Source organism: Budorcas taxicolor, chromosome 16, assembly GCF_023091745.1.
Source record: "Budorcas taxicolor isolate Tak-1 chromosome 16, Takin1.1, whole genome shotgun sequence".
Classification (NCBI taxonomy): domain Eukaryota; kingdom Metazoa; phylum Chordata; class Mammalia; order Artiodactyla; family Bovidae; genus Budorcas; species Budorcas taxicolor.
In genome coordinates this window covers 69,907,500-69,923,685 of record NC_068925.1, presented here as the reverse complement: position 1 = coordinate 69,923,685, position 16,186 = coordinate 69,907,500, and the positions used below count along the sequence as shown (strand labels likewise).

General features: G+C 41.7%; 1 protein-coding gene across 1 annotated transcript in view; it reads left to right on the top strand.

The window, feature by feature from the left end:
• The first annotated feature begins 5,388 nt into the window (after positions 1-5,388).
• CENPF (centromere protein F) overlaps positions 5,389-16,186 on the top strand; it is a 60,793-nt gene continuing 49,995 nt past the window's right edge. Inside the window, exons 1-4 of the mRNA XM_052654086.1 lie at positions 5,389-5,550; positions 6,822-7,018; positions 14,064-14,185; positions 14,609-14,700. Coding sequence (XP_052510046.1) covers positions 5,389-5,550; positions 6,822-7,018; positions 14,064-14,185; positions 14,609-14,700 — 573 coding nt within the window. The remainder of the gene's footprint in view (positions 5,551-6,821; positions 7,019-14,063; positions 14,186-14,608; positions 14,701-16,186) is intronic.

The window sequence follows — 16,186 nt, the reverse complement described above, 5'->3', positions numbered from 1 at the left end:
GTTTGCTGCTGTACCCACTAGAACCCCTGACTTGGTGGGTCTGACAGTACACAGCTAGTGATGGACACCTCTGATGTTCTCAGGTCAGGCGCTCGGTCTTTAATAAAGACAGCAGCACGTCAGGATGCTTTTATTCAGATGGTGAGTCATTCTCTATGGAAAAAACACGGCCTTGCTCCAGGATGCTAGGGAGTCTGTGCAATGAATTGCTCCCTGAGGCTTGCACGCGGGTTGGCCTTTTCTGCTATACTCATCTCTAGCATTGTTAGGTTTGCAGAGGACATGGCCACATACAAGGCCCTCCCTTGATTTTGCACAGCAGTGGCTCTCAGCTTTCTGCTGGGCCAATGCTTGAATATCTCTGGTGATATAAATCAAGTGAAACCCAAATGTGTTGACCACTAATCTCTCACCTAGGAACATAATCCCAATCAAAATTTCAGAAGGCTCTTGGAAAAATGTATATCCTTATTCTATTTTTTTTTTTTTTAGAAAGATAAAGGCCCTAGATTAGATGACACAATTTTAAAAGATCAGAATTTAAATCAAGAATTTATGTTACCTAATTTCATGACTTACTATAAGGTGGCAGTAATCAAAACAGTGTGTTACAGATATAAAGACAGACAACATAGATCCGTAAAACAGAAGAGAGGCGCAAATACATCCTTATTTGTATATTCAGTTAATTTTCAATAAAGGCGTTTTCAAAAAAGAAAGGATAATCTTTTCAACAAATAGTGGTAGAATAACTGGGTCTCTAGATGGGAAAATGTAAAAATATCAATCATAACTTCATAACATATGCTCATGAGCTCAGCTGGGTCTGACTCTTTGCGACCCCATGGACTGTAGCCTACCAGGCTGCTCTGTTCTGTTCTTTCTAGTTCTGTTTTCCTTTGACAGCTAATAAATAGTTGAATAATTACCCTGGAAAACAATGCAGCTGTAACCGTTGTTGGAATTTGGTTTAAATCCCGCAACAGTCAGATACTAGACTCATATAGCAGTGTCTGAGAACAGTTCTCCCCTACCTGCTCCCTCTTCTCTCCTTAGGGCTTCAAGGAGAGTGGAGAACAAGGCCTTGCCAAGATAATTTTAAGTTACGATGTGCAAGGTTACTGGGGAGTTGCTAGGAATGTAAAGATGAATTCAAAAAGATTTTACCCTACAGGAATTTTTGAGTCTGCAGGGGGAGCCAGACAAAAATAGATATCTATATGTATACCCATATTTATCTATCCATCCATTTTAAAACACAGCAAAAATCCTTATAGTGAAGTATAAGCCAAAATCTACAAAAGGTCTAGGGTATTATTTCAAGGGGTGGGTGGGAAGAGCAAAAATTTTAAGAGGAAAGCGGTGTTTGAGTTGGGTGGAAGGATGAGTAAACTTTCAGTGAAGGATAAGGGGCTGCAGGAATAGCCTAATGGAAGGTGAACAGAAAGGTTGGAATCTATTGAGGAACACAATAGTGTCAGAGAAATAGTAATTTAACAATTCATTGTTTTGATCCTGTCTTCTAAGGCTTATTTTTAGTTTGTTGCTGTTATTTAGTAGCTAAGTCCTGTTGGATTGGTTTTGCAACCCCATGAACTGTAGCCTGCCAGGATCCTCTGTCCAAGGGATTCTCCAGGCAAGAATACTGTGGGTTGCCACAGTGGGTTGCCATTTCCTTCTCCAGGGGATCTTCCCCACCCAGGGATGGAAACCCGCGTCTCCTGCATGGGCAGACAAGTTCTTTACCACTGAGCCACCAGGGAAGTCCATTATTTTTAGTTTAGGGTACATAAGTACACACATTACTAGGGAGCTTCATAAGAAAAGAGGGGGTTACATCCTACGTTCACAGTTTTTCTGGGTACAATCTTCTCCCCTGGAATCACAGATAACAAATGCTTAGAATCACTTGTTTAGAAGCAGTTAAACGTGAGACCCTGTTATCTTCTAGATTTCAGTTTCAAAAGACTTAAGCTTCTCCGTGCCTCAGTTTACCTTTAAATAAAAACAAGAATACTTTCCGAAAGAATTGTTAGGAATGACACAGGAGGAAGAATGTCTGCCAGAATAGTACTTTAGCAGATATGTCCTAAATTATATATTTAATAAGTAAGTTGATACGTGTGTGAAGTATTAAAAAGTTTTCACCTGGCAGCCCTCTCCCGCTGGCTGTAGCGGATAAGACCACACCCTCCTAATCCGCCGTCCCATTCCCTGCCTTTGGAGGAAACAGCGGTTCGTAACGCCTCCCAGCCTCGGCTAAAGCACGTGGGCTCCGCCTCCCCACAACAACAAAAAACCCTGTAGCACCAGCCCCGGCCTCTCTGCGGACTTGGCTTGATTTTTAAATCCATCCGAAAGGGCCAATCAGAGGCAGCCGTTCGACTATGCGGAAGCCGATTGGCTCACAACCTCTGATAGTGACCAATAGGCTTGCAGCCGAGTTCAGTCTCGAGGCCGGAAGCGGTCGAATCGAAAACGGGTGGCGGTCGCGGGCAGTTTGAATTGGCCTCTGTGCTCCAGCTCACGGAGGCTGGACAAGGACTCGCCTTTGAGAAGGGTTGTTTGCCCTCTCCCGCCAGCAAGGTGAGCGTTCTCCTTGGGTCTCAGCTCTGGCGGCGGGCGTGAGGGAGCCGCGGTCCTTGTGCTGGGGGCTTCTGGGCGGCGATGCCTGTGGGATGGCGCTTCTCGGCACTGAAGGTGCCGCGGGCCGCTGCCTCCTCCCACCCGAGGGACTAGAGAATCGGCCCTGGGCCAGGTTCTTAGGAGTCTCGGCGCCCCTGTGCTCCCAGTGAAAGTGGGCTTGCACTAGTGTCGGGAGCCCTTGCTCTGCCCTGTGGGGGAACTGATTCCTCTGTACGGTAAGGGACTTGAAGCTCAGCAGGTGTTTCACTGGCATCCTTTCTGCACCTCCTTTTGAAATTTGGACATCGGTCTTTTGTCCCTTGGAGGAGATGCCAACTTGGGATTTGAGGGGTTTGATCTGGAAAACGCTTTGGTGTGCCTGTTGTTCGTTGCGAGAGCATTTTCTCTTGCCTTCCTTTTCTTTACGCATTTATTGGACTGCGCCTGGGGACCTGGCTTGCGCTATGGGATAAGGACTCAGACATTTTAATTTTGATGAGAGAGGACAACTTCGACAGATTTAAGGTGTCAATCATTCAACAATCTATATGGAACCACTGGGGCAACAGGACAAAAAAAAAATGTAAACCTCAAGATGAAAGAGGCAAAGGGGGTAGGGGGTGGGGTGATGAAGAAAAGCCCAGGAAGTCAAGGTTCCTGCCAAAAGGATCTGCAGGGCTACGATCCTTCCAGAAATGCTCTTTCTATCTTAACCAAGTGGAAGACACTTCCCAGGCTCAAATCACTCAACCCCATAAAGTGCCCAAAGAAACTTGTGACTCGCGCACATCACCTACTGCAGTCCGGGTTCACACTTTTCCCTGTATCAGAATCCCCCATCTTCGGCAAGAAACTGGAGTCCCCGCCTACAGTGCCACCGCAGAGCGACTTTGAGTCCTATTCTCGAGCTTGTCCTGGAGGAGCAGGGAGAGTTTTCATTTACAGGCTCCGCCCCCCACCTCCTTTGCCTCTTTGATTTTGAGGTTTACATTCTTAAAATTTTTTTGGTCCTGTTGCCCCAGTGGCTCCATATAGATTGGTGAATGACCGATACCTTAAATCTGTCGAAGTCGTCCCCTCCAATCAAAATTATCTTGGGTCTGGTGATTGCTTTAACCGTTTATGTTTTGCTGTATCTTAGACTTTGAAATGGAAAAGCATTTAACTTGCCAGTCGTCCTTCTGTTTATTTCCATCGTCTGTATCACCTTTTTAAATTGCTTGTTTTAATATTTTGTTTGCTATGGTGTCTTGTTGTAATGCTTTCCATGGCTGGCAGAATTGTTTCAGAGTTACAGTTGTGTTCCTCTGAAGGCACCCCTGAACTCCTGAATGAACTAGCTGGTTTATAATAGATGAGGTTGCCTATTGGGGAAGTGTAAATTGTCTTTGTTGCTGGAGAGGCATGACACTCCTTGAAGTAGTTTTTGGGTAGATGGGAATGGGGTTTAAGATACTGTGTTCAAATAATTAAGGGGGAGGGGAGAATGGGAAAGAAAACCACTTTCCAAGGCTTGAAATTATGTGCTTTCCGAGACCCTTGCTTCTCTTAATTTTTGGAAAAAAAATTATTATTATTAGTATTTTCATCAACTAATTTTTAATCATGCTGATAAATTTCCTTGATGAAGTCGATTGAAACAAAACACTAAAATGGTTACGAACTTCATTTAGTAAAAAAAAAAAAACAGATTCTCGTCCTCTTGCTAAAATAACTGGAAAATGAATGCTTTTTTTCCTTCTATTTATGTTCTAAAGGCTAATGAGAAAAGAATAATTGCCATACTTTTCTCTCAGCTGATTTAAATTTTCTAAGATATGTCCCAGAAAGAGGTAGGCTATTGCTGTCTTGGTACCCTATGTAGCAATATACAAATGAAAAAGTGTTTTTCAGGGACTAATATAATAGTTAATATGTATGGAAAGCTTATCAGGAGATAGTTTTCTAAAGGTTTAGGGAGTCACCACCATTATTATTCCCAAACAGGGAAAACAGAGCACAGCCCTGTTAAATAACACGCCCAAGGCCACACATCTTGCCTATAGCTGAGAAGGGATTTGAATCACTGAGGCTATATACCTGATTCCTGGTCACAGTTGGCCTGGAGACTGACTTGACTGCATTTTGCAGTGATTCTGGGGCTTGTATGGCATTCATAGTTTGTTCATTTGTGCACTGACTCAACAAATGATAATCACGTGGGAGGAGGAGGCGGTACCTGTGCCATGAGAGACTCTGATGGAGAGAAAACAACAGATTATGATGGATGTCCTCAGGGAAGTCTTCCTGGAGGAAGAGGGATGGAGTATGAGTGGGAACTAATGACCTGAAGAGAAGACAAGCGTTTGCAAAATAACTTATGCATCTTCTTTGTCCTGTAAGCCCAATTTCCCCAGAAGCCTTGTACCAAAAAATTCATACCTTGTATAATGAAAATGAACTGAGTGGTAGAAAGCAGGTGGCCTAATGAGAAGTAAGAAATGAGAAATAAGAAAAACCGAAAGCAAGGTGAAACCAAATGAGCATATTGTGTACTACTTCACAGTCAGAGTTATTGGGAGTCACCTGGCAGAGGGTGGCTAGATGGATGCTATACTTTGTTATTTTTTGAAAGAAGTTTTGAAATTTGATTCTTAGAGGTGGTTATGTAGATTAGTTTGTCTCTGAGACTATAAGTTTCATTTTACTGTGGTAGGATCAACAGTCTGTTTATTCTTTTCAGTTTATTTATAAATGTTTGAGTAATAAAGAAAGGAGAGCAAAATGAGCTGGGCTTTGGAAGAATGGAAGGAAGGCCTGCCTACAAGAGCCCTTCAGAAGATTCAAGAGCTTGAAGGCCAGCTCGACAAACTGAAGAAAGAAAGGCAGCAAAGGCAGTTTCAGCTTGAGACCCTGGAGGCTGCGTTGCAGAAGCAAAAACAGAAGGTATCACCGAAATGCTGGTATTTAAAACTGTTCACTCATTATTTGGATCAACAGTTTTATCTTGGTCCTTTTTTACTTTAGAGAAAGATGATTTTGCTGTCTTCAGGTGGTAATCCTCCTTCCTCTCCTCTACTGAGCCTTTTTTATTGTGATCACCTTATTTCTTCCATCCTCTGTCCTCATTTCTGCTTATGTGCTCGTGTGTAGGAGTGCTGAGTTCCATTTTCGCTTCTCTTAGGGACCATGAATGGGACATTGCTTTTGCATTCAGCACCAACATGGCCAAAAGTCTTTGGCTCTGAATCTGGGGTCAGTATGAGAACACTTTGCAGCCAAAATAGATACCGCTTTTTTTTTGCTGGGGTTGGTGGGGTGGGGGTGGTGGGGCTGTGTGGTTTGTGGGGTCTTAGTTCCCTGACCAGGAATCGAACCTACACTCCCTGCAGTGGAAGCTCAGAGTCTTAACCACTGGATCACCAAAGAAGCCTCCTGCTGCTGCTAAGTCACTTCAGTCGTGTCCGACTCTGTGCGACTCCATAGACAGCAGCCCACCAGGCCCCTGTCCCTGGGATTCTCCAGGCAAGAACACTGGAGTGGGTTGCCATTTCCTTCTCCAGTGCATGAAAGTGAAAAGTGAAAGTGAGGTCACTCAGTTGTGTCCGACTCTTAGTGACCCCGTGGACTGCAGCCTATCAGGCTCCTCTGTCCATGGGATTTTCCAGGCAGGAGTACTGGAGTGGGTTGCCATTGCCTTCTCGGAAGAAGTCTCCTAGACACTGCTTTCTGACAGTGAGCTTTCACCGTGGAGTTCCCAGATCTCTCCAGGACTAGTAAATGGAAACTTAAGTAGTACTTCTTTCATACTAGAGTAGTAATAACAATTACTGCTTCTAAAATGTTTTTGCTAGTGGGAGAATTTTTCAGTTTCTTACACTTACTGGCTTTGGCAACTGAACTTGAAAATGAGTAGCTAAGAGAGGGTTTCTAAGGTTAATTTTTTTTTAATTCTCAAAAGCATATTAAAGCCTCTCTAGGATTGGTGTGTGTAGACCTAGCCAAAGACAGTGTAATACATGACTTTGTAAAACTTTTCTATTAATAAACTTCAAAATGAGATCATCTAGGATTTCTCTGTTCATCAAGCATTGACTTCTGGATTATTACAATCGTATCTCAGAAAATTAGTCTTCAGGGTTAGACTCAGATTCACAGGTAATGTCTGATAAGTTCATGAGTAAGTGATGTATTTCCTTTTGAACAATCCCCATTAGATTGAGAATGAAAAAACTGAGGGTGCAAACCTGAAAAGGGAGAACCAAAGCTTGATGGAAATATGTGAAAATCTGGAGAAGACTAAGCAGAAGATTTCTCATGAACTTCAAGTCAGAGAGTCACAGGTGAATTTCCAAGAAGGTCAACTGAACTCGAGCAAAAAACAAATAGAAAAGCTGGAACAGGAACTTAAAAGGTAACTTTTGGGGACAGTATTTATTGGATGTCTTCATATGTATTTATCAGATGCGTCCTTTTTATGATGTTACTACTATATATTGCAGTTTTTTTCTTTCCAGCGGAATGAACAGTGATTCGAGGACAATTCTTATACGCTTCAGTCCTGTTGTCACATGGCTCAGGGCTGTGTAAATTCATTAAATGGTTGCTGGCTTATTCATTTACTTATTCAGTATATGTTTATTAAGCTGCCTCATGTGCCAGGCACTGTGTTTGTTACGAGGGGGGTACAATGATAAATTCCCAAATTGTCAACAGTGGTTACTGGAAAGATGGAGGGAAGTTAAAACGTGGGTTATATTGATGGCTTGTGTCTTCTCTGCATGGAAAAGCTGTTGTAGAGGAGAGAACTAGTCCCAAAGGGTGAGGAGCATTGAGAGCTCAGTTAAGATTGGAGGCCAGGAATTTATAGTGGGACCAGTTTATAGAGTTGTATGAGGTTTTTTTTTCTTTAGCATGTGGGGTGTAAATGCTGAGAAGATATCCCAGAGGATTGATTTAGGGTTTGGGGGCAAGGGTGATGGGATAGAAGTCAATGGAGTAATTGAGGATGTGGAAGAGAGTGAATGAACTTGGGTGCCAGCTGGGTGCCACGGAATCTCAGCTGAAGAGGAGGAAAGTGAAGTCTGGAAGACTTTCCCACTGAGATCCCCATCCGGGAGACCCTTCTTCCATCTTAAGTATTCCCCAATCAATTCACTGATTTCACTCTATGACTGCATCTCTGTTCCTGCCCTGGAAACACGTGGACACAGTTGGGGAAGATGGGGGTGGGGGAAATGGGGAAATTGGGATTGACATACATACACTACCTTGTATGAAAGAGATAGCTAGTTGGAACCTATTGTAAAGCATAGGGAACTCAGCTCAGTGCTCTGTGACGACCTAGATGGGTGGGCTGGGGGCATGTGGGGTAGGAGGGAGGTCTAAGAGGGAAGGGAGTATATACATAGAGCTGATTCCCTTTACTGTGCAGCAGAAACCGAGCACAACATTGCAAAGCAATTATACTCCAATTAAAAAAATAAAACTGCTCGTCTTACAAAAGGCAGCCAATAAAATACTTGTTAAATGTGGAAAAAATCACCAATTTCAATGCCATATTTAAGCAATTTTTTAAAAAGTGCTTATTACTATTTTTCCATTAAAAAAAAAAAATCCCTAAACAACTAGAGGCATTAATCAAAGTTTAGTGGGACTTGAGCACTGCGAGCTTATAAATGGAATCTTCTTATTCTAACAGTGGAAGATTAAAAGCAAAAAAGACTAGCAAATTGCCCCATGTTAATTCTGCAAATGTTCCCCTATAAATTTTAAGAATAAATTTTATTTTTAAATAACTTCATATTTCCAGGATCAGTTGTTAACACCTTACATAACTGGGGTACAATGACCAAACCAGAAATAAACATTAATTCAGTACTATTAACTTATTGGAATTTCTCTCATTTTTCCAGTCATGTCCTTACTCATTTTTCCAGGAATGTCCTTTTTGTACTCTAGGACCTGAGCCAGGATTCCATGTTGCATTTAGTGGATGTTTTCTTTTCTCCCTAAGCTGTGATGGTTTCTTGACTTTTGTGACTTTGACATCTTTAAGGAGCACTAGACCCCTTTATTGTACAATAGTACTCAATTTGGATTTGTCTGCTGTGTTTCAGCAATGGCAGAGCTGACACTTAGGACTGGATTATTTGTTGTGGAAGGCTGCCCTGTTCACCATAGGATACGTAGAATTCCTGGCCTCCACGCACTGCATGCCAGTAGCACTTACCCCATCTCCAAATTTTGACAGTCAGAAATGTCACCAGGCACTGCCAAATGCCCTTTGGGAGGGCAGAGTCATCCTGGAGAGAATCTCTGGGTCAGACTGAGGCTATGGATTTTTGGTAAAAGTATCACAGAACTAGTGACATGCCTTTCTCAGTGCCTCATATCAGAGGGTACATGATTCAGTTTGACTTTTAAACCATCACTTGGTTAGGGTGTCACCTGAATTTCTGGATTGTAAATTACTCTCTTTCCATTTGTATTTAATAAGTATTTTGATACCAAGAACTTTTTTCCAGGCATAGCTTGTGGTTATTTTAATTCTACCTACAAAGCAAACATATTTTTGAAAGGTAGAACATTTAAAAATTAAGAGTTGACTCTACATGTCTGAGTTCTGCATCCACAGATTCAACCAACTAGGGTCAAAAATATTTGAAGAAAAAATTTCAGAGTGTTCCAAAAGCAAAAATGAAATTTGCATGCTGACAACTATTAACACAGTATATACATTATATTAGGTATTATAAGTAACCTAGAGATGATTTAAAATATGATTTTAAATGTGCATAGATTATTATGCAGATGCTATCTATGTGATTTTATATGAGCATTGAGCCCTTGCACATTTTAGTATTTAAAGTGAAAGTGCAAGTAGCTCAGTTGTGTCTGACTCTTTGCAACCCCATGGACTATACAGTCCCTGGAATTCTCCAGGCCAGTACTGGAGTGGGGAGCCTTTCCCTTCTTCAGGGGATCTTTCCAACCCAGGGATCAAACCCAGGTCTCCCACATTGCAGGTGGATTCTTTACCAGCTGAGACACAAGGGAAGCCCTTTAGTATTTAAGAGGGTCCTAGAACCAACCTTCTGAAGGTACCAAGGGTTGACTGTATGCTTGTCTTTTTATGAAGATGATAGGTACACAGCAGTCTTTTTCTAATTTTGTTTTCTATCCATGTGTAAGGTGGCTATTCAGTCGCAATGTTAGAATGATAAATGTCTGTTTTATTCCTTGTTTTCCTAAACTTTATCTTTGTCTGTCTTGTTTATCACTGTATTCCTAGCACCTGGCAATTGCAAGTCCTCAAATACTTGTTGAATGAATAAATGAAAGAAGCTTTTGTTTTGGAAAGCAGGTGCTTGGGAAGTAGGAAGTTCACTTCAGTATGCTGGAATAATCATTTCTTTGAAAAGAACATTTTGGGTGCCAATGTTAGAAATATTGATTTTAATAATTTAGACAGAAACATTCATATTTTAACATTTGAGGAAGAGATGCTTGGCTAAATGAAACCTAGTAGAAAAGAGCTTAATTTAGTACATTTTTTTCAGTGGTGATAGTTTGTGTGTTTTTTTTCCCTAGGAGACAGGTGATATAAAGGTTTATAAAAATAACAGCAGGGTATATTTTTATTTAATATTTAAAATTAAGAAACTTTTTCAAATGAAAAGATAGGGAAAAGGAGATAAGATGTGAATTTGAGAGGGAAAAGAAACACCAATTTTGCGAGTTCCTTCAACATTTCTCTCCAGAGTCACCAGCCTTTTACACCTTGGGAAGTCTGTAGACCTGCAGCGTCCAGTATGGTAGCCACTGGCTACATGTGGCTGTGGGACACTTGAAATGTGGTTAGTGTAAGTGCAGGTATGCTGGAAGTACACACTGAACTCCAAATTCTGAAGATTTAGTACAAAAACATGTAAAATACCTTATTAATGATTTTTGCATTGAGTGAGGTGAAATGATAATATCAAAAATATTGAGTGAAATATTAAGATTGAATTCATTTATTTCTTGTTATTTTTTTCACACTACTAGAACATTTCTATTGGAGAGGTGTTATCTATTGTAAATTCGAAGGTGATTTTATTTGCTACATAGCCATTTTCGGCTCATAACATTACTCTTCTTTCTCGGACAGAATTTAGAGCCGGGAGGAGCTAGGGCGCTGAGGCCCTTCCTTTATTCCTTTCTTCCCTCCCTGCTTTGAGTAATGTGTCCTTGGCAAAGAGAATGGTACCCATCATTAGCGATTGTCTGAGGAGTTTCATTTTGTTTCTTGTGTTAAGGGAAAATCAGAGACACAGGTCAAGCTGCAGGAATTGAGTTCTTTTGAAAGGTGTTAGGACTTAAATGGTAAGGATACTTGACACCTGCACAGTCCAGGTTCTCTGTATCCTCAGCTTCCACACCTAACAATATGAAGAGCTGAAGATATTACTGCCAATTTTATATAAGGGACTTGAGCATCCCTGGATATTTGTCATCTGCAGGGGTCTTGGAACCAATGCTCCACACATACTGAGAATGATTGTGTTTAGCTCACTTTCTCCATTTCTTTGGGTCTGTTTCCTGCCAGTATCTTTTCTACATGCATGAAGTTAACTTAATTTTTATATATGCATTTAAAAAATGTCATAAAAGGCATGGTATGTATATTAAGGCTATGTTTTTATTTATTTAAAATTTCTACTTATTTAATTTTTAACTGGAGTATAATTGCTTTATAATACTGGGTTAGTTTCTGCTGTACAACAGTGGGAACCAGCTATAAAAGTACGTGTACGTCCCGACCCTCTTAAGCCCCCCTGCCAGCCCCCCGTCCCAGCCCTCTGGGTTGTCACGGGGCGCTGAGCTGCGCTCCCTGCGGTCCAGAGCAGCTTCCCGCCAGCCGAGTGTCTGATGCATGGCAGCGTATATGACAATGCTGCTCTCTCCATCCCCCCGCTCTCTCCTTCCTCCTCTGCCCACAAGTCCATTCTCTGTTTCTGCCTGGCAGATGGGTTCATCAGCACCATTTTTCTAGATCCCTTATATATGTCCTAATATGTGATTTACTTGTTTTTCTCTTTCTGGCCTCCTTCATTCTATGTGGCAGACTCTACATTCATCCACATCACTACAAATGACCCAATCTCTTTCCCGTTTATGGCTGAGTAATATTCCATTGTATGTTTGTACATCTTTTTTATCCATTCATTTGTCTGTGGACATTTAGCTTGATTCCATGAACTGGCTATTGTAAATAGTGCTGCGGTGAACATTTGGGGTTGTCGTTGTTGTTCAGACACTAAGTTGTGTCTGACTCTTTTGTGACCCCCATGGACTGTAGCCTGCCAGGCTCCTCTGTCCATGGGATTTCCCAGGCAAAAAAACAACTGGATTGGGTAGCCATTCCCTTCTCCAGGGGATCTTCCCAACCCAGGGATTGAACCCATGTCTCCTGCATTACAGGCGGATTCTTTTACTGCTGAGCCACTGGTGAAGCCCTAACATTGGCGTACATGGGTCTTTTTAAATTATGGTTTTCTCAGGGTATATGCCCGGAGAAGGCAATGGCACCTGACTCCAGTACTCTTGCCTGGAAAATCCCATGGACGGAGGAGCCTGGTAGGCTGCAGTCCATGGGATCGCTAAGAGTCGGCACAACTGAGCGACTTCACTTTCACTTTTCACTTTCATGCATTGGAGAAGGAAATGGCAGCCCACTCCAGTGTTCTTGCCTGGAGAACCCCAGGGATGGGGGAGCCTGGTGGGCTTCTGTCTATGGGGTCGCACAGAATCAGACACGACTGAAGTGACTTAGCAGCAGCAGCAAGGTATATGCCCAGTAGTGGGATTGCTGGGTCATATGGTAGTTTTTAGCTTTTTTAAGGAACCTCAGTACTGTTCTCCACAGTGGTTGTATCAATTTTCATTCCACTGGCAGTGCAGGAGGGCTTTCTTTTTTTTCTGCATCCTCTACAGCATTTATTGTTTGTAGATTTTTTGATGATGCCTGGTCTGACCTGTGTGAGGTGATACCTGTCTGCAGTTTTGATCTGTGTTTCTATAATAATGAGCGATGTTGAGAATCTTTTCATGTTGTTGGGCGTCTGTCTGTCTTTTTTGGAGAAATGTCTGTTTAGATCTTCCATTTTTTTGATTAAAAAAATAATTTTTATTTCCGTATTTATTTTTGGCTGTGTTGGGTCTTCATTGCTGCACAGGCTCTTTTTCCATTTGCAGTGAGCAGGGGCTGCTCTCTTGTGAAACACAGGCTCTAGGGCATGCGGGCTTCGGGAGTCGGGATGCGTGCGCTCAGTGGTTAAAGCTCTGGGGCTCCAGAGAACAGGCTCGGTAGTTGCGGTGCATGGGCTTAGTTGCTCCACGGCACGTGGGATCTTCCTGGATCAGGGATCGAACCCATGTCTCCTGCATTGGCAGGTGGATTCTTTACCACTGAGCCACCAGGGAAGCCCTGCTGTTGTAGTTTTATATTGAACTCCATGAGCTGCTTGTATATTTTGGAGATTAATCTTTTGTCAGTTGCTTCATTTGCAAGTATTTTCTCCCATTCTGCTGCTGCTGCTAAGTCGCTTCAGTTGTGTCTGACTCTGTGCGACCCCGTAGACAGCAGCCCACCAGGCTCCCCTGTCCCTGGGATTCTGCAGGCAAGAACACTGGAGTGGGTTGCCATTTCCTTCTCTAATGCATGAAAGTGAAAAGTGAAAGTGAAGTCGCTCAGTCGTGTCCGACTTCTAGCGACCCCATGGACTGTAGCCCACCAGGCTCCTCCGTCCATGGGATTTTCCAGGCAAGGGTACTGGAGTGGGGTGCCATCACCTTCTCCATTCTCCCATTCTGAGGGTTGTCTTTTCATCATCTTATTTATCGTTTCGTTTGCTGTCTGAAAGCTTTTAAGTTTAATTAGGTCCCATTTGTTTATTTTTCTTTTCATTTCTCTAGAAGGTAGGTCAAAAGGATCTTGCCAAAGTCTATGTTATTAATATAATGACAATATTATATGTAATGTTATCTAGTTTCAAGATTTGAGCCCCTGCTTCAATGATACCAATGTCCTCCTGTCTTAAGTTCTGGGTTTTTTTTTTTTTTTGGTAGCACTGTGTCTTTCTTTGGCCTAGAATATAAAATTTGGTTGGAATGTGTCCCAACCCTCCCAACTCTTCTTTGCTATGATAGTGGTTATTACAGATCTTCATTATAGCCTTTATCACACTGTAATTGGCTGGCTTATATTTCTGTTTTCCTAACCAGACCGAGTTCCTTTGGAGACAAAGGACTGTCTCGCAATTAGTTCTTATGAAGTGTCTGTTGGATAAATGCAGTGGCAGGAATTCTTAGCCGGTGGGTTTTCTTGTCAGTTTGTTGCTCTCTGGGAATGTGTGGTGTTGGCGTTCTGCAGCTGTGACTCTGGTGTGGCATCCTCTCGGGTCGTTTTCTCACAGGTGTAAATCTGAACTTGAAAGAAGCCAGCAAGCGGCACAATCTGCGGATGTCTCTCTGAATTCATGCCTTACACCACAGAAAATTTTTGCAACTCCGCTCACACCAAGCCAGTATTATAGCGGTAAGGATTCTTTTCCCTTTGTATAAATAGCTCTTTTGTTGAGATTTTAATTCTGCCCAAGAAAATGAAATCATTCAACCTTGGATTCGGCTTCTAATTTAAGCATTAAAAACAACAACAAAAAGCAGCCATTAGTTACACATATATTTGTGTATCTGTTGAAATATGTTGCACCATCAGTCAGCCTTTAAGCTTTTCACTTTATCCGTCTATGGTATTTTTTAAAATAATTCAACTTTGGAATATTCAAAATACTTGTGTTTCCATGCATTTTAATACTTGGGTAATTTGAGCAGTATTGGTTGCCTTAACCAAAATGTTCTTTCTATCTGATGTATGAAGATACTCATTTCTAGACTATCATAATGATTCTTTGCAAAATCAGTGATCAAACTGAAACTGTATCTCATTGTCTGTGTTTAGGTTCCAAATATGAAGATCTAAAAGAGAAATATAATAAAGAAGTTGAAGAACGAAAAAGATTAGAGGCAGAGGTAAAAGCCTTGCAGGCAAAGGTAAGTTAATTATGGGCCTTTTAATGGAGTGTGCGGTTGAAGAAGTACTTTGATATAGGTAGGACAGAGCAAAGAAGGAAAAATCTGCTCTGCATAGGATTGGCCCGTTTTTCTTACACTGAGAAAACAGAGTTCCTGGCTCATTGGTTACGATATTTTTAAGTTTAAAAATAGGTTAAGAGTGGAATAAAATGGATTGGGCAGGTGACTTTATCCCTCAATATCAAATAGGCCCCAAATTCCCCAGAAACTGTGGAAACATACTTAAGATCTTACGATAAAGAATATGTTTGGAGAGGGTGGGACCAGAGTTATTCCTGGCTGACTTTGGCACCTGGAGGCAATTGGTTCCTATTCAGACCTTACCAGGGCTTCCCTGGTGTCTCAGACGGTAAAGCGTCTGCCTGCAAAGCGGGAGACCGGGTTCGATTCCTAGGTCAGGAAGTTCCCCTGGAGAAGGAAATGGCACTCCACTCCAGCATTCTTGCCTGGAAAATCCCATGGACGGAGGAGCCTGATAGGCTACAGTCCATGGGGTCGCAAAGATTCGGACACGACTGAGCGACTTCACTTTCACTTTTACCAGGGATGAGAGGTTTGGGGATCATTATTAATGAAATGTTTATTTCAGGTGAGAAGGTTGTCAACATAATCTCTCTAGTTCTTTTAAATTAAGTAGCTGACAAGGGATTTAAACTCCAGTTTGATAGGGGAAAAAAGGCTGAGAGAGGTAGGTGAAAGATTTGCTTAACATCAATAAAATAAAACGCATGTTTTGGGAACCCCAGCTTTTAGTTACCAGGTATTTTCAGGCTCAGTCCTGTATCTGTAGAATATACCTTTCCCATTTCTGCTCACATGGTATTATTTGTGTTTTGTTTTTTTAAATTCCAGTTTGGTACTGAATGGCACAATTGCACTAAGCATGTGAACTTGGTGAGATGGCCCAACTTAGCAGACAGGTTAAGGCTGACTTTATAAATAGATGCCTTAAATAGTGAGGATCAAAAAGTACCTGTTAGAGTTTTAGCAATTTTAATTTTTTTTTAAGCCTTTAACCCTTGTTTTGAGATCACCAGAGTTTTGATACATAGCAAAGGCATTGCTTTTCAACACGAATAAAAGTTAAACAGTAAACTTCTGATTGTCTTGGAAATATCGTTTGTTTTGTTACCCATTTCAGTCATTGGTATCAATTCTGGCCCTGACATCTGTTCCCAGAGTTATTTTGTGGAGGACTGTGAGTCTCCAGAAACATTAAACCTCTCCCCGTGGTGAGAAAAGCCCCTGCTATAAAAAATTTAACTCAGCTACTGTAGCTGCAACTTAATGCTTGTCAGAATCGAGACAGAGAGAACAAACAGGATTCTAAACAGCAGAAGATCCACAAATGTGTTTTATGTAATACAGAATGCCTCTTAGGACATTTCTTGGGGGGAACGGTGTGGTGGAAGATGGAAGAGTTCTTTAGTTAGTACTGAATTCT